General features: G+C 42.2%; 1 protein-coding gene and 1 long non-coding RNA gene across 3 annotated transcripts in view; both read right to left on the bottom strand.

The window, feature by feature from the left end:
• LOC127528393 (uncharacterized) overlaps positions 1-27,227 on the bottom strand; it is a 104,431-nt gene that overhangs the window by 47,115 nt on the left and 30,089 nt on the right. The gene's annotated exons all lie outside the window — the stretch shown is intronic.
• dnaaf11 (dynein axonemal assembly factor 11) overlaps positions 1-27,227 on the bottom strand; it is an 82,154-nt gene that overhangs the window by 39,632 nt on the left and 15,295 nt on the right. Inside the window, exons 6-8 of the mRNA XM_028790886.2 lie at positions 24,257-24,433; positions 15,462-15,539; positions 1,180-1,245 (exon numbers count right to left, since the gene is read on the bottom strand). Of these exons, the coding sequence (XP_028646719.2) occupies positions 1,180-1,245; positions 15,462-15,539; positions 24,257-24,433 (321 nt within the window). The remainder of the gene's footprint in view (positions 1-1,179; positions 1,246-15,461; positions 15,540-24,256; positions 24,434-27,227) is intronic.

The following is a 27,227-nucleotide window of genomic DNA, read 5'->3' on the forward strand; positions in this document are numbered from 1 at the left end:
AAGTTTTATAACTATAAGGAATCAACATCATTAATATAAATCAGAAAAATTAACGGTCCCAGGATAGATAGATCACACCCCATTCTACTCGTAGATGGACTATTTGTCTACTACCAGTGATCCAGTTTTCAAGGAACCTCTGATGCCCACAACTTCTAGTTTCAATTAAAGCTTTGGAGTGGGACTGAATCAAAGTTTTTTTTTTAAAATGTCTATTGTAATTCTGTCGTATGCTTTGCTTTTGTCAACTAAGCCGCATGTTCAAAAAAATACAAATATTGGTCTGGGAAGATCTTACTCTCATAATCCCTTGCTGGTTGTAATTTAGTATATTATTTTCATAAAGGTATTTTTCAAATTGGTTTCTTATCAAAGTTTCCATAAAGTATACCAAATCAAAATCAAATAATTTTGCATGGCACAGAAGAAAGAATTATTGGTTTGTAATTACCAGAATCCATTTTGTCTCCCTTTTTGACGACTGGATTTACATTTGTAACTTTCTAGTCCTCAAGTACTTCTCTTTACTCAAGTAATACCAGTCACTTGTATTAAGAAATTCTTATTGTACATACAAAATGAGGAAGACCAATGCTGAAGGGTTTCAACCCATTTTACGCCGTGTGCCCCTTTGCTATTTATAATACTTCATTTGTGTCGGCTGTAAATCGGTTGATTTGCCTATTGCCAGTCATGTGATACAGAAGTCACTTAACACATTATGTCATTTTGACCCACCTATATAAGATGGCTGTGCACAACTTGCAAGTTTTGGATCGGTTTCTTTACAAAATGAGGAAGATGAGTGTTGGTTGGTGGTAAAGAAAACAAGTTAGTTTGAAAAGTCTGCAGCATTACTTTTGACTACAACTCTAGTTTGTGTTCTGATTTTGATGCTTGAATGGTTTACTGACTCATTAGGGCCTACATTACAATTCTGAATGCCCTGTTCAATCCTACCACATATCCATCATTTTCCATCGGCCCCATATTCCCCTAAACACACTTGCCTCTAGACAGGTGATCATAAAAATAAGAATTTTATTTGTACTATCACATACTTGCTTAATTAAGTTATGTATATAAAATTATTGTATTGATTCATTTTAACAAAATAAAAAAAATAAACAGGTACAGGAAAGCCCACACAGACGCAAGGACACACAACCTCAGTCTCACCTGTAGATTGCCAAATCCAGGATAATCTGATTTTGGTCATCATCTTCAGTCAAGGAGAAATCCACTCTGTCAAACAGACAAGAAAAACAAAAATATATGCATGGGGCAACATTTTATTGATGTTAAGGTTAGTGTTTGGGCGACGGGAAGGCCATCTCAAGTGGCAACTGCTTTCTGAACAAGATACGCCTTGAGCAGTTTCTTACGCAGAATGGAAAACTCACTTCTGAATCTGCATCTGAAAGTTTTTAAGCATCTTCGCACCTTGAGTGGACAGTCTTACATCAGCGAATTTTGGCCAGGGAGTTCTCGCCACTTCGCGAAATAGCCGGCAAATGTAGCACATACGCTCGTCATTTCTTGTAATTTGGTCTTTGGCCACACCTTTCAGCCAAAATGGGAACTGGCCGAACTTCGGGTTTTGGCCATGACATACATATTATTATATATATATATATATATATATTATTTTAAATAATTAAAGTAATTTCAGCATAAGGCTAAAATTAAAAAGTGGAGAAGCTGTATGTAAAAACACAAGCACCAACGTGTATAGTATTGCTTTTATAATTAATTGTTTGGTAACTTTCCAAAGGTTCAAAGTGACAAAGATGTATGTCCTATAAAGCATTTAAAAATTCAAGTTTATTGGCATTTGCACAGTGAAATTCTAACCTGCATGTTGCTTGACAAAGTTCAGGTTATTTTCCTACCCGTTACCTTTGAAACAGACTTGACGGCATTTCAATCATTCTTTCCGTTCATGAAGGCCAGTCTCGCCATGGAGATGTCATGTACAGATTAATGATGGCTTGTAGTGCATTTGCCATCCAGAGGAATAACAATCCATATTATTGATTTCGTTTTTCCCTTTTTGTCAGTTAATCCCATTTTGATTAACTCAGTGTTGTACTAAGTTCGATAACGCAGAATGATAACGAGTTTCATGGACTGTCATGTGTTCTCCTTGGTGCAAAGAGCATCTGAAGTGAATGTCTCCCAAGGGTTCACTTTGCAGCACAAAGCGTGCCCAATATTTGCTTAGTGCCAGATGCTGGCAGCATCAGAGACAGTAATGATACAGGTGACAACACAATCGGAAATAAGCAGTCAAAATCTGGAAATTCCCACCAGCAAACTGAACGGATTTAAAATGTGGCTGAAGGCAGTTTAGTTTAGGGCAGCCAGTTCATGAGGCACTAGGGTGGACCAGCACACCACAGGACCCAGTCACGCAGACACCTGCACTCAAATTCACATGGGCATAGGGTAGAATTTATCACGTGATGGAACTTCAGTCTTGTAGGATGTTAAAGGAAAACCCACTGAGAAGCAAAGAAGGTGCAAACTTCACATAGATGCTGGATCCATGTAATATCAATACTAACAACTGTACTAATAGCAATGACGTGGATTTAGTTCAAAGACAGACAAGTGGGAAAGGCACTATATGACAGACAGACAGATAGACAGATAAGGCACTATATGATTGATAGATAGTGTGGCAGATGGCTGGGACCCTTGCCCAGCCAGGATACCCCCTTAATGGAAGGATCAGGGAAGAGGACATATTCGGGGCAATGACTACAGATGACATAACTACAGATCTACATTGTATGGAAAAACTCATCAAAATACTTTGTTGGACAGTCACCTTATGAAAAGGTCTTGACTGTACTGTACACATTGTAATCCTCTTCTGCTAAATGAATCTTAGCCTGGACAGGTCTATTCATTCTTTACATTTAAGTTGACCCACTTAAAGGTTTTCCAATGCTATATCTGTCCTGCCATCTATATAAACTCCGGGAACTCCAGTTTCTATATTCCAACTTGCCTGAAGAAGGGGCCTGAGATTGCCTCAAAAGTTTGCTTACTGTAACCTTTTTAGTTAGCCAATTAAAGGGGTCACTTTGCTTGACTTCTCACTACAGGTATAACACGGTACATCACCCTAGTACTATAGTATGTGATGAAATTAAAACATTTTGACCAGATAACCCTGCATGGTCAAACCAGCCCCTTCAAATTGATCAAAATTTGAGTTTTTGGCTTCACTAGGTTTAGGCCTCAGAAACACAGATTTGTAAGCAAAACAGACGTTTGATTTTTTTTTTCCTTATTCAGATAACTGTATGGGCTTTCTGAAAAAGCTGTAAACAAAAAAGTAACGGTATCAGGGTTTAAACAGCAGATTTCTCAAATCCAAAAAATCATCTTGGATTTCCAGAGCACCCTAACAATGAGTGGGAATGTGCAGATTATTTTTTTTTTCAATATTGGTCATTTATTCTACACTAGACAAAGAGCCCGTTTCGACAACGTAAGATGAAACGGGCACGAGTTTGTGTCAGCAGTGTATGAAGAACAAATGATAAGTAACAAAGAAGTTGTTTTGTAATGACTGTAGTCCGCTTTACTCATTACTGTACAGGCTTGTACTGTTAGTTGATGAATTTTCCAGGCCTATAGTATGATATTGAATGATGAATGTTCCAGTACAATATGGAATAGTAATAAGTATAAGTACCACAAACCTGATATAGGTGTATTGAATGAATGCGTAATTGAATCAGAATGCGTAATTAGGCCTCGAGCTGTAGTCGAAATCGCCTTTCAGGCCTCTAGAGCTTTAATCGAAGTCACCTTTCTCTTTGAATTTTTGCGGCCGTAAATCCGCCGCCTGCCGCGATGTTGGGGTTGGATGTCAGTCTCGTAAGGTTTTTCGGGCGACTGCGCATTCAGCTTCAGATGGACGTGAGTGAGTGAGTGAGTGAGTGAGTGAGGAGGCAGGTGAATTATGTATTAAGATTGTCCCTTCTTTTTCCAAACACAAACCTTACTTTTCTTATGCAAATCTTCCACGTTTATTTTCCTATCCTGCGCCAAGTGCCAATAATGCTAATCAGTAAGTTATCAAATTGTCAAACTCTTTTTCATATCAAATGATATGAACAAGAGCATGCGATTCTCCGTGGCCAAATGAGTAGCTGGTGCTTGAAGATAGCAGACTCAAGAGTCAGCCGGTCATCTGGTGATGACAGTCCAATGACTGTCTGAATGTTCAGAACTGAAGCAGCAACTGAGCTTCTGCCCCGTCACCATCACACACTCCTGAAGGATCAAATGCATCCCTCACATTAGGCCACTGTCCTACAGGAGGCCATGTTGGGTGCATGTCTGATGAAAAATGTTGGGTTGGTGTGATTCGTGACAAGAGTGAAGCAGAATCAGACATCCTGTTATATTTCATGCATCCAGACCATCCTGCCCAGTCTCTTCATTGGCCACCTAGTGATGTTATTTGTTGGGTGCCATTCCAGTGTGTCATTGCACTGCTTGGTACGCCTACAACGGTCAGTGACAGGCTACAGGACCACCTTGATCTGTTTTTTTTTTTTTTGGATTTTATTGATTTTATTAAAATCAAATAACATTCCATACAAATAAGTTTTACTAAAACTAGGGGGCTTCGCTCGCCCAACCCCGGGTTTGGTTTAGCGGATATACAATTTAAAGAGATTGTTAGTTTCATGGGAATTGCTACATACTGTATGCATTATTTTCAATTTTAAAATTTTTGTAACAACAATACTTTATTTCTGGCCCCGGGCGTGGTTACATCTCTTTCTCGCAGGACGTATAACGCTGCTCGCGTTGTGAAGGGGGTGCAGCTAAACGCACGCTAAGGAGATGCCGTCGGATAATCTGCTGCCTTTATGCTGCTGGTGAGCTGCTTGTTCTGCTTGTCTCGCTGCCTGATCATTTCAAAGCCTGTACAGCTGCTGTCCTTTTGCCACTTCACATCTCTGTCGCTCGCGTTGTGAAGGGGGTGAGGGGGCAAGGTTAGTTTGGCTGAACGCACGCTAGAAGCATTCTGATCATCTGCAGGCTTTTTGCTGCTGGTGAGCTGCATGTTCTGCTTGTCAATTGTCATCGTTTTAAGAGCTGGGAGCCCATGAAGTGTGTCTGCCAACACCAATCCAACAACTCCTAGGTTAGACGTCCATGGACTTGTTTTAAATGCTGTCTCACTGCCTTGTCTTGCGTGACGTTGTAAAAAACTACTTGTCCTTTATTTTTGGCCCCTGGCGTGGTTAAATCTCTGTCTCAGGATTGCTGCTTGCATTGTTTTTCGGGGGGCTTCAACCTGGCTGGGACGCTATAATACTTTCAAATTTTACTGCTTTCATATTCTTTACCTTTCTCTGCATGTGTATCGCGCCATCGTTTGTTTGAGCTTTCGAATTCCACTGCCTTCATAATCTCTTATCTGCCTTTTTTTCTCTCCAACACTTTTGGGTCTCTTTTCTCCGCACTGCTCTTTCTTCTTTGCTTATTCGTTGACGTTTCATCTAGAACGCATTGTCCTTATACGCTTTATATGCGCTGAGAGCACAGGATCTGTGTGTGCTACGTGCCTTTACACGACTGAGTGTTATTTGATATTGTTTACGTCTCGCGGGTCTTTTAAGTGTCTTCCGAGAAGATCACGTATTGTCGCCCTGTTTTTCCTTTCCATGATTTTTTTTTTTTATAATAGAGAGATAGGTTCAAAACAAATCAACCCCCAACCATGAGAAAGAGAGCTAGGCCGAAACTTTAAACTAGTAAAAATAAGTAAATAGATAAATAAATAAAAAAAAAAATAAATAGAATAAAAAAAATAGGGTAGAGAATCTGCTTCCCAAATTTAAATGCTTATTCCAAGATATTATTGATTAAATCCTGCCAGGTTTTGAAAAAGTTTTATACAGATCCTCTAAGTGAGAATTTGCTTTTTCCCCCCAATTTCAAATAGTATATAACATCAGTTTCCCACTGACTTAAAAAAGAGTTAGGATTCTTCCAGTTGAGCGAGATAAGTCTACGTGCTAATAGTGAAGTAAAGGTAATTACAGTTTTCCACTTTAAGCCCCTCTGTGAGCCCACCTAACACAGGTGTTAACAGATTAGGAGGGATTGTGACCCCAAGGCTGTCCAGATTGTTGATAATTTGGTGCAGGCCCAAAACATGTGGCCCAGAGAGGCTGGAGCTCGATTGCAACGTTCGCTGGTTGGATCTTGCCCTGGAAACATTTTGGATAATTTTAAACGAGACAGATGTGCTCGATAGATAATTTTGGGTTGAATAATTGTATGCTTTGCGCATATGGAGCTCGAGTGAATTCCGTGCATGGCTATCTTCTACTCTGTTTTGGAAATGTTGAGTGAGAGATCCTTTTCCCACTGTACTCTGGGATCTTTGAAAGGGAGGGACTGTAAAATGGCTTTATATATTACGGAAATGCTGTCCGAGTCCTCAAGTCTGAACAATATTTTTTCCGGCATAGAGGTAGGTAGTGAAACCACCTTGATCTCAAAGACAAAGACGCCAGACACTCTGCACTGGGATTGAAACAGAAAACGGATCATAGTCCTTCAGGTGCTGCAATACCGAGATGTTAACATTTCATGATAACGGGTGTCGTACTTAGGGATAAATCAAGCAGCTGTTGTTCATGTCTGGTGTTTAATGTGCCTTTGCCGATTTTCTTTTTTTCCATTAATCCTCTAACCCAAGTTAGTGTGACAAAGAGCTTGATGATTATCATTACTGACAAATGGTTAATGTTTAGAATGGAAAATAACAATGAAAGATTCACATAAGAAAAGTAAGACTTGTTTTTTGAGAAAGAAGGGACCATGTAGGATAGAGGAAAAATAGTTTTAAAAATGTCTGGACATTCACACAGTGCATTAACTCTTTTAGGGCTTGAGAAAGAAAAGCATTATTAACTGTAATGATTATAAGTATTTAACTCACAATACCAAGGCCTGTATTTTGTATTAATCATGCTGCAGAGAGCTATATGATTTATTACTTCTATATGATTTGTTCCTCATTTATGCAGAAAAAGAATTAAGCTTTGTACACAGAATTAAGGGACTCACTTGAATCATTAAGAAACTGCTGACCACTTGATAATAACAGAACACTGTGTTATATTACAAAATCAGCAGTGAGTGGTTTCTGAACTCTTGCTTAAGGTAGGTAGGTAGGTACAGTAGATAGATAGATCGAGATAGATAGATCGAGATAGATAGATCGAGATAGATAGATAGATAGATAGATCGAGATAGATAGATCGAGATAGATAGATCGAGATAGATAGATCGAGATAGATAGATCGATAGATAGATAGATAGATAGATAGATAGATAGATACTTTATTAATCCCATGGGGAAATTCACATACTCCAGCAGCAGCATAATGATACAAAAAACAATATTAAAGATTGATAACAATGCAGGAAAAAAAAAACAGACAATAACTTTGTATAATGTTAAAATTTACCCCCCCCGGTGGAATTGAAGAGTCGCATAGATTGGGGGAGGAACAAACTATTTTGTGCATATTGCTAAAGACTTGGGTATGTAGCTAATTCTCCCCCAGGCTGTTGTGCAAAAACATTGCATACCTAAGCAAAATAAGGTATTGATCACTAAAGCTTGTTATGATAAGTTCTGCTTCAAACACGTAAACAGGTCTGGCAGCACGCTTAGACGCTGTGGCTGTGTGCTCTCCGACTCAGATTGTGTTTTTTCCACCCTGCCTGGATAAATACACGTATAGCCGGCAGGATATTTTATCTATCGGTTTACGGAGCGAGAGTTGCTCGACCTCCGAGTTTCTCCACGTCCACAACATTCCGGACGACATCGCACGAACACCGAGCTCTCCGTGGATTACAATCCCAGCTTTGAGGAGCCGGCGGCGGCGCAAAGAAGGTAAACAAAAGAGGGGGTGCCGAGGCGGCGTGCTAGTGAGGCTAAGGAAGCAGCCACACAAACCACCGCTTCCGAGCATTTTCTCCTCAAATGTCAGGTCGCTGGCAAACAAACTGGACGAGTGGCAGCTGCGGATTGCAACGGAAAAGATCATCAGGGACTGCTGCATATTGCTGATCACGGAGACGTGACTTAATCCACTCATACCGGACACGGCGATCGAGATAGCAGGCCACACAGCACACAGGTAAGACAGGACAGAGCACTCCGGTAAGAAGAGAGGAGGGGGGCTGTGCATTTATGTGAACAATAGCTGGTGCACAAATTCCACCATAGTCACCAGACACTGCTCTCCAGACGTGGAGTTTATGACAATTAAATGCAGACCCATATACATCCCCCGTGAATTCAATGCTATACTGCTAACTGCTGTGTACATAGCACCAGATGCTAATGCTAACTCGGCTCTGGGGCTTTTGCATGACACCATCAGCAGTAAACAGAGCAAGTATCCTGAGGCTGTTCACATCATTTCTGGGGACTTTAATCATGCAGATCTGAAAGCAGTTCTCCCCAAATTCCATCAACACATAAAGTGTGCAACCAGGGGAGTAAAAACACTGGACAAGTTGTACACAAACATCAGACAGGCCTATAGGGCTAAACCCCTAGCACACCTTGGCCAGTCTGATCATACATCTCTGCTTCTAATCCCTGCATATACTCCCCTCAGGGAACAAGCTCCCATTATGACCAGGACTGTTACCATATGGCCCGAGGAGGCCTCCCAACAGTTGCAAGACTGCTTTCAGAGAACCGATTGGGAGGTTTTCTATCACCAAGACTTGGAGTACCACACTACGGCAGTCTTGGATTACATCAGGTTCTGCACGGACAACGTCACCAGGGACAGACACATAAGGATTTATCCTAACAGGAAGCCCTGGATGACGAGGGATGTCCAGAGTCTGCTGAAAGCTAGGAATACTGCTTTCAGGTCTGGGGATGGGGCTCTTTACAGTGTAGCCAGAGCGAACCTGAAGAGAGTCATCCAAGAAGCCCAGGCAGCATACAGAAGGAGGATAGAAGATCATCTGAGGAGTAACAACACCAGGCAGGAGTGGCAGGGTGTCCAGCACATCACCGGCTACAAATCCAGCAACTCCTTGGCCGCTGAGGGAGACGCTTCTCTGGCAGAGGAGCTGAACATCTTCTTTGCCCGCTTTGAGGCGACACCAACAGCAGCTCCATCACAACAGCCTGTTCACAACAGCAATATACTCACAGTGGAAGAGTGTGAGGTGAGGTGGGTGATGAGGAAGGTGAACCCGAGGAAGGCTGCAGGACCCGACAGTGTGGCTGGACGGGTGCTGAAAGACTGTGCAGATCAACTGGCCGGATATCTTCACCAGGATTTTCAACCAGTCCCTGTCCCAGGCCACTGTCCCATCCTGCCTCAAGTCCTCAATCATTGTTCCACTGCCGAAAAAATCCAACACGAACAGTCTGAATGATTTCCGCCCAGTGGCACTCACATCTGTCATCATGAAGTGCTTTGAGAAAGTGGTGCGGAGTCATATCATCGCCTGCCTGCCAGCAGACCTGGACCCATTTCAATTTGCTTACAAAGCAAAGAGATCCACAGAGGATGCTGTGGCCACAGCCCTTCATGCTGCCCTGATCCACCTGGAGCAGCAGGGGAGTTACGCCAGACTGCTCTTTGTAGACTTCAGCTCAGCGTTTAACACCATCCTCCCACAACGACTGGTGTCCAAACTGGCAGATCTGGGACTTCCATCACTCACCTGCAGTTGAATACTGGACTTCCTGTCTGGTCGCTCCCAGAGGGTCAGGCTGGGTCTCCACACATCCACTGCTCTCAGCCTCAACACTGGGACGCCGCAGGGTTGTGTGCTCAGCCCGCTCCTTTACACCCTCTACACATATGACTGTGTCCCCACTCACCATAGCAACAAGATTATAAAGTTTGCGGAGGACACGACGGTGGTCGGACTCATCTCGGCAAGGAGGGTGAGCTGGCATACAGGGACGTGGTGGAGCGACTGTCAGAGTGGTGCACAGTCAATAACCTGCTCCTCAACAACAAAAAAACAAAGGAGCTTGTTATTGACTTTAGGAAAAACAAAACTGACATCCAGCCACTCATCATTGGCGGGGCCTGTGTGGAGAGGGTCCCGGTGTTCAGGTTTCTGGGTATGGAGCTGGAGGATGACCTGACCTGGAGCGCCAACACCAAGGAGACTGCTAAAGAAGGCGCAGCAGAGACTGTATTTTCTGAGAATTCTCAGAAAGAACCACCTCCCAAAAAATCTGCTCCTTGCTTTTTATCATTGTTCCATCGAGAGTGTGCTCACGTACGGACTGTGTGTGTGGTACGGCAGCTGCACTTCCTCAGAAAAGAATGCGCTCCACAGGGTCGTCAGGATAGCGGAGAGAACAATTGGTTGTACCCTCCCCACTCTGGAACAAATCTACACCTCCCGAAGCCGCAAAAAAGCAATAGACATTTCACAGGACTCATCACATCCCGGTCATTGCCTCTTCCAGCTTTTGCCATCGGGCAAGAGATACAGAGCTATGAAAACTAGGAGAAACCGCCTTAAAAACAGCTTTCATCCGAAAGCAATCATGGCCCTGAACTCAGAATAAAACTGCTCCATATCACTCTCCCAATGTGCAATATAGACCTTAAGTCAACAAGTGCAATTTGTATATTTATTACTATTTAGTTTGTTATTATTTTCTCTCTTCTTGTCTTTTTGTCTTTTTAACTCTTATTCCTCACACTGAGTCAATTGCACCTTCAATTTCGTTGTTCCTTTGTAAAAAGTGACAATGACAATAAAGATCTATCTATCTATCTATAAAAGAGAGAATCTCCCTGTAATATGAGGCTGATTGCACCAGTTGCTGCAGCCTCCTGCTCACCAAGAATAAAAAGCTTCTATCAATCTAAAAGGTCTCCTGTCGTTCCTGACCCTCAGGGTCCACAGGCGAATTATTTTGATTCCCTTATCTCTCAGGGCTGAATATATTTTCCAAAAAAGCAATAGTTTCATACACAAATCAACATAACACACTTATTTATGACAAACTAGGGGACTTTGCCCCTTGCTCTCTTCACTCGCCAACCCCTGGGCCTGTACTACGCACTAGCCGCTTTGTGGTTCTGCCACTCGCGTATGGGGATGCAGATGTACAATTTAAACAGATTTTTAATTTTCATGGGAATTGCTGTATGCATCAACGTGACGTATAACTGCCCGTGATTGAATTTCGTTTCTCTCTCTCTCTATTAAATTAAACGACTTTTTCGAATGTATTGCTCTGAGATTTTTTAATCGTCTTTACAAAAGCTATTCTAACGGGAAACTGTTAACATTTTAATACGAATGGCATATCAAGATCTCCTTTGGTATCTAATGTTATCCCCTGATGATGTACTACATTACCTTTCTTGGTTACATCCTTCTTTCAACAGTAGTTCATGCGGTGGAAGACCAGACCGTGTTAACGGTTGTAGATATTCCTCAGGATATTGTAAGTTGATGTTTTCATCTTCCGCACCATCACCACCAACTGTTTCAGCATAGTCCATTGATACGCATTTAACCAATTTGCCGTGTAACCGATCGACATTTTTGGCATAAATTCGTTTGACTTCTTCGTTTCTCGGTACTAGGATTGCCCGTGTACTCATTTTTTCTTTTGATAACCCTGCATGATGAAATTCTTCAATAAGATTTGGACATCATACGTCTTCTTTAATTGGGAACTTAAATTGAGGAAAATGTAAAAGTTTATAAGAGCCGAGAGCGCAGGAAGTGTGTCTCACAAAAGCATTCACACGAATGAGAGGTGAGAGGGCCTTGGTCTTGTTTGAAAATGGTTGATAGGAGGGCGTGACTTGAAAAAAATCTCATGGCAAAAGTCTCATCTCGCGGGACTTGAAAAAATCTTTTCCAAAAAAGTCTTGTCTCGTCGAAGGACTTTTTTTATATAAATAAATAGAGAGATGTCACTGCGGTGGGTTGTCACCCTGCCCAGGATTGGTTCCTGCCTTGTGCCCTGTGTTGGCTGGGATTGGCTCCAGCAGACCCCCCGTGACCCTGTGTTCAAATTCAGCGGGTTGGAATGTTGGATGTCTGCGTCACCAAAAACATCGTCAGGGCAAATGATAAACCGTGGGTGACTGCTGAGGTGCGAGTTTTGCTGAAAGTGAGAAACTGTGCTTTTAAATCTGGAGATATAGCTGCCCTTAGAACAGCAAGAGCCAACCTAAATAAAGCTATCAGAAGAGCTAAAAGGGCTCATGGAAAGAAAATAGAGAGTCATTTTCAAGATCACAGGAACAGCAGAAGATTGTGGCAGGGGATTAAATCTGTGACAGATTACAAAACAGTTTCTTACCCCTGTGATGATAGCTTCAACTTCCTGAATGACCTAAATAAGTACTTTGGACGGTTTGAAGCATTGAATGATACATCACCAGTGAAGGCCACCCCTCATCCTGATGAGAAGGCACTGTGTCTGGAACCGGATGATGTTCTACGGACTTTAAGGAGAATTAATCCAAGGAAAGCTGCGGGACCAGACCAGATACCAGGTTGTGTACTCAAAGGATGTGCGGAGCAGCTGACACATGTCCTTACGGATATATTTAACATCTCTCTGTGTCAAGCTGTTGTGCCATCTTGCTTTAAAACCTCAGAAATCATCCCAGTTCCAAAAAAACCCATAGTCACAACCATGAATGACTATCGCCCTGTAGCCTTAACATCAATAGTGATGAAATGTTTCGAGAGGCTGATCAAGGACCACATTACTTCTGTCCTACCCTCCTCTTTTGACACACTCCAATTCGCCTACCGCTCCAACCGTGCCACAGAGGATGCCATATCTATTGCACTCCATTTTTCATTGGAACATCTGGAGAATAGAGACGCTATGGTCCGCATGTTGTTTGTTGATTTTAGTTCGGCTTTTAATACCATCATCCCTCAGAATTTGATCAGCAAACTGGGCCCATTGGGACTGGGCATACCTATGCAAAACTGGATATTGGACTTTCTAATGGATAGGCCACAGTACGTACGGGTAGGAAAGAATAAATCAGATACCATCTCCTTTAGCACAGGTTCTCCACAGGGGTGTGTTCTAAGTCCCCTCCTCTTCACGCTCATGACCCACGATTGTTGTGCCAAGTTCAGCACAAACCAAATTTTTAAGTATGCAGACGACACAACAGTGGTGGGTCTCATTCGAGGTGACGAGGAAGGGGATTACAGAGAGGAGGTGAAGTCATTTGTGGAATGGTGTGATAAAAACAATCTGATACTGAATGTCGAAAAAACAAAAGAACTGGTCATCGACTTCAGGAAGAAACAGCTGATACACATCCCGGTCTACATTAAGAACACTGCTGTGGAAATTGTGCAGTCTACTAAGTTCCTGGGAGTTAATGTGACGAACAACCTCACCTGGTCCCTGCACACCTCCTCCGTCATCAAGAAAGCTCACCAGCGCTTGATCTTTCTGCGGAGGCTAAAGAGGGCCCATCTCAGTAAGTCAGTCCTCACCACTTTTTACAGAGGGACCATAGAGAGCGTGCTAACCAGCAGCAGCTCTCTGTGGCAGGAGAGCTGCAGCGCTTCGGACTGGAAAGCACTGAGGAAAGTGGTGAGGGCTGCGGAGAGGATCATTGGAGCCCCGTTGCCTAATGTACAAGATTTGGCAAAACAACGCTGTCTGGCCAGAGCTGTGCGGATTTCTAGAGACCCTACTTATCCTGCCTCTGAACTCTTTTCCCTCATGCCCTCAAGCAGAAGGTACCGCAGCCTGAAATGTAGAACTACCAGGTTTAAAAACAGTTGTTTTCCTACTGCCGTTCGTCTTTTAAATGAAGCATTTTAGTATTTTATTGTAGGCTGATTTTAACTATGTGTTTTTATTAAAGTCTTGTGCATCGTATTTTCGTTCTGCAGCACATCTTGGATGTTCTGTTAAATGACAAATAAAATTGAATTGAATTGAATTGAATTGAATTGAAAATGGATGGATGGATGGAGAGATGTCACTCTGCTTTATGTTCCATGAGCCTCTACAGTACGTAAATTCCCATACCTGCTTGTCTCATCACTCATAAGCTGAAAGACATCTTTCTGGGGAAAAAAAAACAGCTTGAAGTAGTCGAGTGGCTGGTAATCCACAGAGTCCACTAGCACGCCATGTCATTTGAAGTCCAGTTGCCACCTTGGCTCCCACGCATCTATGTCTGTGTAGTCCTCCCAGGGTGAATGTTGCTGTAAGTACATCAGCTGCATGAGCGTGCTGAGCACTACAATCAGCAGGAGACCGATCAGCTGATTCGTCTTTGATTTCCAGCTCATGGAGGTTGATAAGTGTCTGTGTAGTCCTCTCAGGCGAACGTTGCCATAGGCACGTAAGCTGGGGACCGACTTTCGTTTTTGCATCAGAATCAGATTTCAATAAGTCAGAGTCCGATTCGGCAATAATGCACAATAAATAAATAACACGCATGGAGGATTTTGCTTTGCGCCTTCACTTTACTCTCGTGCCCGATGTCGATGCCATTCTAAACACTGTTTACTCTATACTACTCACGCACACGCAGGGATTCAACATCAAGTCAATGAGTCTAACAGTCCTCCTAGTAAAGAGGGTCTACCTATATATTGTAACGGTGATTTTTAACAACGTTTACAAGTTTTTTTTTCACCTTCTGCCCCTGAATGTTGACATCCTCCCTCAACCACCCCAACATACGCCCTAAAAAGAGTTAAGCTGGTCTGAACATTAGACCCCAAAATGATTTTTTTCACATTTGAGAGGTCTGCTGGTCAAACCCTGATGCAGTTTCTTGTTTGTTCAGTACCTTTTTGAAAAGCCCCGTGTGGGCATCTAAACATGGAAAAAAAATGTCAGTAGGCCATATCAGTTGGACGTCTGCTTTCTGAAAGCCTAAACGTGGCAAAGCCAAAGACGTAAAATATTTTTTTTTTTTTCACTTTTCAAGGCCTGCTCTTACCAAGCGGACCAAACATTTTGATTTTGTTAGATGCTAAGCCTATAAAAGGCAACGGTTTGCAAAACTTGAGGTTGCTAGGCGGTTTCGTCTTGTGAGACTGATGACATAATAAAGCCACGTCAAAATCTGACACCCCTCTCCCCTTACAAAACTGGCTGTATCTCGGAAATTATTGGTCTTGCTTCAAAATCATTTTACTGGGTGTCTCCTGGATAACATGGGTACACCAAAGTGTGTGGGATTTCTGGATAAATCGGATGATTCGACATGAAATGATGTAATTATTGCTCACTACATTCACTCCTCTCGTTTCTTCTTTCATTACCACTTGTGTACGCTGTGAATACCCTTTTAGTGGCAGCTGTTACAGTTCTCTTTGTTCATCTGGCTGACTAACTAACTGTAACTGAAATGATCTGTGGGTTCTTTTGACTTACGTACTTTGGCTCGTTTACGTTCAACGCTCGTCCATCTGCAGTGATCAGCGTCCTCGGTGGCTTCTTCTTTTTAGTCGCTTCACTAAAACAAAGGCATGATAAACAAAAAAATAATTAAAAAATATCAGACAATACCAAGATCCATCGATTGGTCACTTTCACTGAAATCAGCGCTTCTCAACATTCAGTCCTCACGACTGCCCTCTGGCTGCAGGTTTTTGTCCCAAACCATTTCTTCTCTATATTGTATTCCTACCTTAATTGAGCAAAATGTTCTCTCCCAGTTTCTATGTGTTTTGCAACCATCCAAACATTACAAACTGGTTTTGCTATAGTTTTCCTAAATGAAGCAGAAATTCAAATGTGCTAGATCAGGGAAGGGCAAAGTCATTCCTGGAGGGCCGCAGTGGCTGCAGGTTGTTGTTCCAACCCAGTTGCTTCATAAGAAGTGCTTATTGCTCAAGTAACACTTCTGCTTAATTTTAGTTGTCTCACTTGTTAAGATTTTGAACCCTTATTGCTTATTTTAGTCTTAAACAGATGTATTCTTGGTTTTTAATTACTCCTTATTAGCAGTCAGATGCAAATGACAAAAGAGACCAGCATTTCTCCATTTTGCTTGTTACCATTTACACCTGTGTGTGTTTATTGTGCACTATCTATATATTTAATTCACTAAGCCGCCGACAAGTAAGACAACCATGGCGCATGCAGGAAAGAGCCACGCCCACCAACTGTAAGACCATTGGATACGACGACAACTCGCAGAGCCACGCCCACCAACTCGGACGCGACGACTCAGAAAACACGGCGTCATTTATGTTTGTCTGTGCTAGAGTCCACATGCACCTCTGAGCCACGTTGACTGTTCATAGAGGCATGTTTCTCGCGGATGTGAATCGCTGTATGCAGCGTGTAAAACAGTTTGCGAGGGGTATCCCATGGGATCCTTAAAACAATCCTTTATAACTGAGGTTAAAACACAATGAAGGAAGCAGTCTTTAAAAACCAATAAGCCCTGTGCCTCTTTTTCATTAGCATTTCACCTGCTTCACCGATGCCGGCCCTGCAACAGCCGAGACGCTCTCTCAGCAGCTGACCTTCTCTGTGCCTGACTCCACTACTGTCAGTCGCCTGATTAAAAATGGCCTTTTGAAGGGGAGCTATGGACCCACTATACCACAGGAACACATTGCCTTCGAGCCTGCTTTCTCTCTCTCCTCACTCGCTCGCACACTGCACAGGGGAGAAATGCCCGCAGCACGATTCCACCCGGAAACCGTTTCAGCCACACTTCCACGCCCCTCGCTACGCTGCGAGTGCGATGTTTATTTATTTAAAAATGGCCTTTTGAAGGGGAGCTGTGGATCCGCTATACCACAGGATCACCTGTGACATTGCCTTCACATTGTTTTCCTTTTATTTCTGATCCCGTCGAGCAGATCAGACACCCAGGCAAAAAACACTGAATAATCAATAGCTGCAACTACTTTGCCCGCCCCAACTCCTCACCTGAGTCGGTTTCGTCTCTGTTCAGCAGTGTTTCCCAAACTCGGTCCTGGTGAACCCCTGTGGATGCAGGGTTTTGTTCCAACCAGATTCCTAATCATTAATGCCGGTGAAACTCATCCGGGATAAGTTGGTTTTTCAAATCAGCCGTGTAGCAGATTAGTCTAGCTGGATGTAATAATCCGAGATGAATGCGCGCCCCCGCGCGGAGTGAAAAGCCAATGTATATTGAGTCTAGAAAACATGATCAGCAAGTCTTTGATAGGCTGCAACAAAATTATGAAAGTACGGGCGCATTTTTTTCCACACAAGCTGTGTATGTGGGTGGGTGGGTGGGTGTTAGTTAGTTAGTTAGTTAGTTAGTTAGTTAATTAGTTACTCGAAGGATTTCAAGATTTAATATGCACAAGCGGTAACACTGCAAAAGCAGCCCAAACCAGAAAAGACAGCTGGCAAAAAGTGGCTGACAAATTAAACGCTAAGTAGTGTGCATTGTACTTACTGAAAGCAGTGTTACGGATTTTGAAAATGTTCATTTTTTTTTTTCCCCCTCTGCTTAAAAAAACATTAAAAAAGCGGCGTGATTATGCGGCGTAGCGGGTTGGTATGCAGCGTATAAAACAGTTTGTTTGTCGTGGATAATTTGCCTTTTACTATTACATGAAGACAATTTCCTGTTAGATTGGCCTTTGCGATGACAATTAATAAGGCACAGGGCCAAACTTTCAAAAAGATATGCATGTATCTGCCAAAACCAGTTTTCAGTCACGGACAGTTGTATGTTGCTCTCTCCAGAGTTCCATCTTTTCATTCACTTACTGTTGTATCCTCAAAACCACCCCTTTTAGACAACTATGTCTTTCCGGAAGTGTTCAGCCATCAATAAATAATTATGCGGTGAATGCCTGCAGGAACACGTGCAGCGAGCGAGAGAGCGAGGTGACACACACACACATACAGGCGCGCCAGAGAGAGACAGAGAGAGACCGCTGGACACATAACAATAATAATACTTCATTACATTGATATAGCGGTGTTCTCAGTATTCAAAGCGCTATCCACACAGGGAGGAACCGGGAAGCAAACCCAAAATCTTCCACAGTCTCCTTACTGCAAAACAGCAGCACTACCACTGCGCTACAAGGCAGTTAAAGAATGCACCGGACTCGATTTTGTTTTCACTTCTGTTTACAGCGATCGTGTCGTAGTGTGCATTATTGCAATGTTACTTTTCTTGGTGCCTTATTACATTACGGATTTTTACATGTTCATTTTTTTTTCTGTGCTTAAAAGACATTAAAAAAGTGTTTCTCAACTGTGACTCCGGAACAACTCAGTATGCAAGCTATATTAAGCGTCAACAACGAAGACTCGCTACACCTTAATGAACAAGTGCTGAAACTTATCCCTACCGACGAAGTAACTTTCACCAGCGTGGCCTCCATCGTCACAGACGATCTCGCTTTCAGTCACGGACAATTGTATGTTGCTCTCTCCAGAGGTCCATCTTTTCATTCACTCACAGTGGTATCCACAAACCCACGCCATTTGGACAACTGTGTTGTTCAGCAAGTGTTCACTCATCAATACATAATTATGCGGCGTATGCTACGCTGCGGGTTGGCTAGTTTGTTTTAATTAAATACTTGAAATGAAAGTGAAGAGAAAAAAGTGAAGCAGTGAGAATTACTCATTTGTTTTAGCCTTCAAATCATTTGGATGATATCCTTAGAAAGGAAAAAAAATCTAGGACATGAGAATTACCTGACATAGCAGAGTTAAAGCACACTAACAGACCCTGAAATTAAATAATTGACAAGGACTTTATTTTAATTAAGCAACTGGGTTGGAACAAAAACCTGCAGCCACTGCAGCCCTCCAGAACTGACTTTGCCCACCGCTGTGCTAGATGGATAAGAATTCGCTCACTCTGGTTTAGGAGCTGCAAAAATGCATCCATTACTCGTTTACTCTTAAGTAACAAGACGTCAACAAAGGCTTCTTCTGGTGTTAATACCTCTTACATAGACAGCATTAGTCAACTGGATATTCATCTGTGCAATACGGTCTACTAAAATATCTTCACTTGGAATGTTCACAAGTGAAATAAATGAGACACATTTCTCTTGATACTGCATACTTCAGGATGAGAAATGGGAATTCTTTGTATTCATAAGTCGTTTAAATAGCAAATCAAATGCTTCACACACAGACATGAAGAACCCATTAACAGATGGTTTATAAGTGTAATGAAGACCAAAAAATTCCTTTGCTAAGGTCTTGTTACATAAGACTAAAGGAGTAAGATGCATTTCCGCAGCAAGTAAAGTAAAGTGTAAAAAAAAAAAAATAAGAAAAAAGAAAAGTTCTAATTGTCTAAACCAGTGTTTCCCAAACTCCGTCCTGAGGACCCCCTGTGACTGCAGGTTTTTGTTCCACCAGATTCATAATCAGTGACAACACTGAGCTCATTTAATTAGTTGGTATTTTTGTTTCTCTTATTCTACATTCAGAAAAGCACAGCAGCATAATTTTTACATTTATAAGACATTTAGGAATATTTTTGCTTTTGCTAGAGATTTAAATGCTTAACTCTCTTGTGTTGATTTTATTCTATTTAGCCCTTTCTCTGTGCAGTTTTCACTGTTCGTTGTATCTTATTAAAAACGAGTACAGCAGACAGCCAGGCAATCAACACTGAATCATGAAAGGCTGCAACTACTTTAGTGTCAGACCCATTAATTAGTAAATAATGGATTAATTAAACAAGTAGAACACCAGGAATAGTAGAATGGAAGTCAAGAAGAAAAAAAATACATTATTCACATACAACTGCTTGGTACAGTGCATCCAGAAAGTATTCCCAGCGCATCACTGTTTCCACATTTTGTTATGTTACAGCCTTATTCCAAAATGGATTAAATTCATTTTTTTCCTCAGAATTCTACACACAACACCCCATAATGACAACGTGAAAAAAGTTTACTTCAGGTTTTTGCAAATTTAATTAAAAATAAACAAACTGAGAAATCCCATGTCCATAAGTATTCACAGCCTTTGCTCAATACTTTGTCGATGCCCCTTTGGCAGCAATTCCAGCCTCAAGTCTTGTTGAATTTGATGCCACAAGCTTGGCACACCTATCCTTGGCCAGTTTGGCCCATTCCTCTTTGCAGCACCTCTCAAGCTCCATCAGGTTGGATGGGAAGCGTCGGTGCACAGCCATTTTAAGATCTCTCCAGAGATGTTCAATCGGATTCAAGTCTGGGCTCTGGCTGGGCCACTCAAGGACATTCACAGAGTTGTCCTGAAGCCACTCCTTTGATATCTTGGCTGTGTGCTTAGGGTTGTTGTCCTGCTGAAAGATGAACCGTCGCCCCAGTCTGAGGTCAAGAGCGCTCTGGAGCAGGTTTTCATCCAGGATGTCTCTGTACATTGATGCAGTCATCTTTCCCTTTATCCTGACTAGTCTCCCAGTCCCTGCCACTGAAAAACATCTCCACAGCATGATGCTGCCACCACCATGCTTCACTGTAGGGATGGTATTGGCCTGGTGATGAGCGGTGCCTGGTTTCCTCCAAACGTGACGCCTGGCATTCACACCAAAGAGTTCAATCTTTGTCTCATCAGACCAGAGAATTTTCTTTCTCATGGTCTGAGTGTCCTTCAGGTGCCTTTTGGCAAACTCCAGGCGGGCTGCCATGTGCCTTTTACTAAGGAGTGGCTTCCGTCTGGCCACTCTACCATACAGGCCTGACTGGTGGATTGCTGCAGAGATGGTTGTCCTTCTGGAAGGTTCTCCTCTCTCCACAGAGGACCTCTGGAGCTCTGACAGAGTGACCATCGGGTTCTTGGTCACCTCCCTGACTAAGGCCCTTCTCCCCCGATTGCTCAGTTTAGATGGCCGGCCAGCTCTAGGAAGAGTCCTGGTGGTTTCGAACTTCTTCCACTTACGGATGATGGAGGCCACTGTGCTCATTGGGACCTTCAAAGCAGCAGAAATTTTTCTGTAACCTTCCCCAGATTTGTGCCTCGAGACAATCCTGTCTCGGAGGTCTACAGACAATTCCTTTGACTTCACCCTTGGTTTGTGCTCTGACATGAACTGTCAACTGTGGGACCTTCTATAGACAGGTGTGTGCCTTTCCAAATCATGTCCAGTCAACTGAATTTACCACAGGTGGACTCCAATGAAGCTGCAGAAACATCTCAAGGATGATCAGGGGAAACAGGATGCACCTGAGCTCAATTTTGAGCTTCATGGCAAAGGCTGTGAATACTTATGGACATGGGATTTCTCAGTTTTTTTACTTTTAATAAATTTGCAAAAACCTCAAGTAAACTTTTTTCACGTTGTCATTATGGGGTGTTGGGTGTAGAATTCGGAGGAAAAAAATGAATTTAATCCATTTTGGAATAAGGCTGTAACATAACAAAATGTGGAAAAAGTGATGCGCTGTGAATACTTTCCGGATGCACTGTACATATATTTATTTTTAACCAAACTTAGTTTTCTAATTTCTATATTTTTCCCAAAATACATAAATTGGGAAATAACAGTTCACTAAATTAGTCCTGGGTAGCACGGCGACGCAGTGGTAGCGCTGTTGCCTCGCAGTTAGGAGACCCCAGGTTCACTTCCCAGGTCCTTTCTGTGTGGAGTTTGCATGTTCTCCACGTGTCTGCCTGGGTTTCCTCCCACAGTCCAAAGACATGCAGGTTAGGTGCATTAGCGATCCTAAAAATTGTCCCTAGTGTGTGCTTGGTGTGTGGGTGTGGGTGTGTGTGTGTGCCCTGCGGTGGGCTGGCGCCTTGCCCGGGGTTTGTTCCTGCCTTGCGCCCTGTACTGGCTGGGATTGGCTCCAGCAGACCCCCGTGACCCTGTGTTAGGATATAGTGGGTTGGAGAATGACTGACTGACTGACAGTTCACTTAATTATTCCTGGAGTCCAATTAAAAACAGAAGCTGGTTGGAACAAAAACCTGCAGCCACAGGGGGTCCCCAGGACCGAGTTTGGGCAGCACTAGTTTAGACAATTAATTTTCTAACTAGATATGACACTAGTCTAAGATGGGTTGAAATCAAGTGATCAACATTTGCAGTGCACTATCTATTAGAATGTATTTTGTAGTGCATTTAGTAATAAAATTCATTGCATTTGTCATTCCAACAGATGGTGCATCATAAAAAATTTGTAGTAAAAAATGCACTGTATTGGTCATTCCAACAGATTTGGTATGGTATTTGTGACAGTCATGCTAATGTTTGTGATCTGCCATCTGTTGGATTGACCATTGCAATGCATATATCTCTGTTAACTGCCACTTGGTATGGAGTTTGTAAAAGCAGTGCTAATGTTTGTGGTGCGCCGTCTGTTGGAATGATAAATACAATGCATTTGATTACTAAAAATGTTTGTGACACGCCATCTATTGGAATGACATGGACATCTCTTGTAAATGTAAATCTGAAAACTACTGCACTTGTCTAAATGCAAAATAAAAGGAAACAAAAACTGGCCAGTTAACTAAATAGTGAGATCGATTAAATTAACCGGCTGATTGAGAAGCCAGTCTGAACAAAAACCTGCAGCCACAGGGGGTCTTGAGGACTGAATGTTGAGAATCACAGATTTAAGTCACCTTGTGAGAGAGTGCCAAGATCCCATCCTGCCAAAAGTTTGCTTAGGGCAGGGGTGGACAACATCGGTCCTGGAGGGCCGCAGTGGTTGCAGGTTGTTGTTTCTTACTGAGAAGTCAATTATTTCTGATGAAGCACTTGTTGCTCAAATGACATTTTGATGCTTCATTTTAATGGTCTCGCTTGTTAAGGTTCCGCACACTCAATTGCTTATTTCCGCCTTAAACAGCTGCATTCGCTGCTTTAATGGCTCCTTATTAGCAATAAGATGCAGACAACAAAGGAGTCAGCAGTTCTCCATCTTTAGGTTCTACCCCTAACTTATAGCTGTGTGCTTTCATCCTGCACTATTTGGTTTAATAAAACACTAAAGAGAAAAATGGGACAGATAATATCCTCAGAAAGGAAAAAAATATATGTAAGAACCTAACATTGCAGACCAACAAGCCATAAAATTAAATAAGGTCTGAGATGGGCAAGGATTGGTTTCTAATTAAGAAACTGGGTTGGAACAAAAACCTGCAGTCACTGGCCCTCCAGGACCAATGTTGCCCCTCCCTGGCTTAGAGTTCTAGAGAAGATATAATACAGTATATAAAAATGGCAGTGGGAAAGATTCAATACATCAATGAGTAAGCGGGACCACTAGAGGGCAGTAAGTGGTGGGCCACAGGCAGGGACACTTGTCTAAGAGAGAGGGACCGTCATTCAGTGCTCCTCCAGGCCACTAGATGGCATACAACCTCGTAGGTTCCAAAGGTTAATGTCAATGCCAATTGATTTCTATACCACCTGAAATAATCAAAGTTAAAAGGTAAAGGTGCCATATGACATGATAAAATAAAGTAATCTAAAAACAATAATTCAACCAAATAAAAGTTAAATTATCAAAATGCATGCAACAAAACACATTAAAAATTAAAAAAGTAACCCAGAACAGCCGTGGAAAACAAATCAGTCTTGAGCTGGGCTTTAAAGACAGTAAAAGAAGAGGCAGACCTCATCAAGAAGTGTTGACTACTCCAAAGCCTGAAAAGGCACAGTCTCACTTCCAAATGCAGTTTTTGTTTAAGAATTTTACAATGTGAGGGTCCAACTCCACCAGGAACACTACTTCTGATTATATAAAGAACCACAGGAGCAGTTGCATCCCATAAAGACAGCGCTACATGTCCAGGGATGATTTCCCACAGTGAACTTGCAAGTTTCATGTGCGAAAGTACTAATCTGCAAGTGTCACAAGTTTTTTTTTTTTTTTTGGGGGGGGGTTTGTTGGGGGAGTTATATGGAGATCCAATGTTCCTCCTAGGCACCAGTTGGCATATAAATCAAGTAGGTTCCAGGAATGCCTAACCCTCTACCAATAAGAGAATGTCCTAAGGTGGCAATGCCAGCCTTTCTCTCTTTTTGCCTTCAGAACACAGGAAATTTGCCAAACAAGAGGCGAATATTCAGTCCATTGAGCTTATCTCAAGGTTGCCCTTGTGCCCCTGGTGGGCTCTATTTTTTTAGTCACCACATGGAGTCGTGTCATGCAGGGTTGCTATATTATTGCCAATGCAATTCTCTCTAGTTGGTGGCACCCTTGCCTATTGCAACCACTTCAGAATACAAATTCTCAGGCATGGATCTCACAGTAGACATACAACCTTTGTGCCTCTTTAGCCTTGCGCTTCTCCTCCATGTGCCTGTGTGTTTCAATCCTGGACTCGGGAGTAAACTGCGTTGGCTTCTCCCAGAATTCCTTGTCACTCTCCTCTTCATCAGCGTCACTGATGTGCTCTTCCTCAGTCTGGACTTTTTCAGGCAATTTTCCTTCCTTATTGCTGCACCAGGAAAAATAAATAAATAATAAATAAAATAAATGGTGAGAGGTGCACTTCATTTAATGCAACCTTGTAAGTGATGTCTGGGCTAATTGGCACTAAACTAGATGAGCCTTAGCAATGGCAATGGAGTACTTTTAACACGGTTCATGTGGGCATGGAAGACAGCTTAAAGGTGTAGTTGATGGAAATTCTCCACCGAGACAGGAGACGGTGCTGTGTAGCAACAGTCTCTGCAAAAAGGAAGAATGATGGCTTTCCACCTGTGGAGTCCCACCACCTGGACCTGGCTCTTCCTCCCAGAATGCCGCATAACTGGAAGAGCCGCCATCTTGGGTAGATGACCTAAACTGGCAAAAGTCTATAGAAAACTTGTTTTGTGTTTTTACATGCATTTCTTTTCACATTCAATATTTTCAATGATATATGGTAGGCTGCAAGGTGTTTCTGTCTTCTCATTACAGGCTGCTTCCCAGCCAACAACTCTGAAGTACCTGGTTACATAATGGATGGAACATGCTGTATTTCTAAATGTAACAATGCAGACTGTCTATCTTATTGTGTAAAATACAGTCATATGAAAAAGTTTGGGAACCCCTCTCAGCCTGCATAATAATTGGCTTTCAACAACAAAAATAACAGTGGTATGTCCTTCATTTCCTAGGAACGTCTGAGTCCTGCTGTGTTTTCCGAACAAAGATTTTTAGTGACATAGTATTTAGTTGTATGAAATTAAATCAAATGTGAAAAACTGGCTGTGCAAAAATGTGGGTCCCCTTGTCATTTTGCTGATTTGAATGCCTGTCACTGCTCAATGCTGATTGGTTGATAAGCTCGTTAAGCCTTGAACTTCATAGACAGGTGTGTCCATCATGAGATATAAAGGTATTTAAGGTGGTCAATTGCAAGTTGTGCTTCCTTCCCTTTGACTCTCCTCTGAAGAGTGACAGCATGGGATCCTCAAAGCAACTCTCCAAAGATCTGAACACAAAGATTGTTGAGTCTCCTGGTTTAGGGGAAGACTACAAAAAGCTATCTCAGAGGTTTAAACTGTCAGTTTCAACTGTAAGGAATGGAATCAGGAAATGGAAGGCCACAGGCACAGTTGCTGTTAAACCCAGCAGGTCTGGCAGGCCAAGAAAAATACAGGAGCAGCATATGAGCAGGATTGTGAGAATGGTGACAGACAACCTACAGATCACCTCCAAAAACCTGCAAGTCTGTATGGCAGGGCGATGAGAAAGAAGCCCTTTCTGCACTCCCACCACAAACAGAGTCGCTGGTTGTATGCCAATGCTCATTTAGACAAGCCAGATTCATTTTGGAACAAAGTGCTTTGGACTGATGAGACAAAAAGCGAGTTATTTGGTCAGAACAAAAGGCGCTTTGTATGGCGGAAGAAGAAAACCGCATTCCAAGAAAAACACCTGCTACCTACTGTTAAATTTGGTGGAGGTTCCATCATGCTGTGGGGCTGTGTGGCTAGTTCAGGGACTGAGGCCTTTGTTAAAGTCGAGGATCAGATGAATTCAACCCAATATCAACAAATTCTTCAGGATAATGTTCAAGCATCAATCACAAAGTTGAAGTTACACAGGGGTTGGATATTCCAACAAGACAATGACCCAAAACACAGTTGGAAATCTACAAAGGCGTTCATGCAGAAGGAGAAGTACAATGTTCTGGAATGGCCGTCACAGTCCCCTGACTTGAATATCATCGAAAATCTATGGGATGATTTGAAGCAGGCTGTCCATCAAATTGAACTGAACTGGAGAGATTTTGTATGAATAATGGTGAACAATACCTCCATCCAGAATCCAGACACTCATCACAGGCTATAGGAGGACAGTGTCTAGAGGCTAAAAGGAGGCTCAGCTAAGTATTGATATCATATCTCTGTTGGGGGGCCCACATTTATGCACCTGTCTAATTTTGTTTTGATGCATATTGCATATTTTCTCTTAATCCAATAAACTTAATGTCACTGCTGAAATCCTACTGTTTCCATAAGGCATGTCAGATATTAAAAGGAAGTTACTACTTTGAAAGCTCAGCCAATGAGAAACCAAAATCCAAAGAATTAAGAGGGGTTCCCAAAACGTTTTCATATGACTGTAAATCCACCAATGAAAATCTTCCTAAAGCAGATGTGGCCAACGTGGCATCTCAAAATGTGGTACACATTGGTTGACTGAATGAGTGTGAGCTCATCCCTCGCAATTGTTCAATTAAATCTAAGAATTGGCAGAAGGCGCCACTACACTTCAGCCACAGTTATGGGCATGAGACCCTTTAATCAGGCAACTCAATAACCCACTTAAAGTAAGTTCTGTTTACCATCAGAAAAATGAACCAAAAGATTGAAAAACTGTAACTGTGTGTCACGGAAACCTATTGTGACAATCAGACATGCTCAACTTATCAAGAAAACATTTTTTCTTTACTCTTTTCTTAACACTGGTAATGTAATACAATCACTGCAAATGGCAATATTCAAAATACTGCCTTTGTTTAGTCTCGATAGCGGGACTTATACACCAGGCAGTGTCAGTTAGTGATGGTAGGCAAAGTCAAAACGTCCCCTTTAAACTTACCAAAAGCTATAAACCAACATTAAATACAGGGTGAGCCAAAAAGTAGTACCACATTTCAAACGTTTATTCTACAAAAACGTAACAAAATAAAATAAATTTCATTATGACACAAGATAGGTTATACAAAAGAGATTTTTTTCACTGTAGTTTAAAAATTACCGTATTTACCTGTATACCACGCGCACATTTTTTTCCCG

The sequence above is a fragment of the Erpetoichthys calabaricus genome, chromosome 6 (genome assembly GCF_900747795.2).
Source record: "Erpetoichthys calabaricus chromosome 6, fErpCal1.3, whole genome shotgun sequence".
NCBI lineage: Eukaryota > Metazoa > Chordata > Cladistia > Polypteriformes > Polypteridae > Erpetoichthys > Erpetoichthys calabaricus.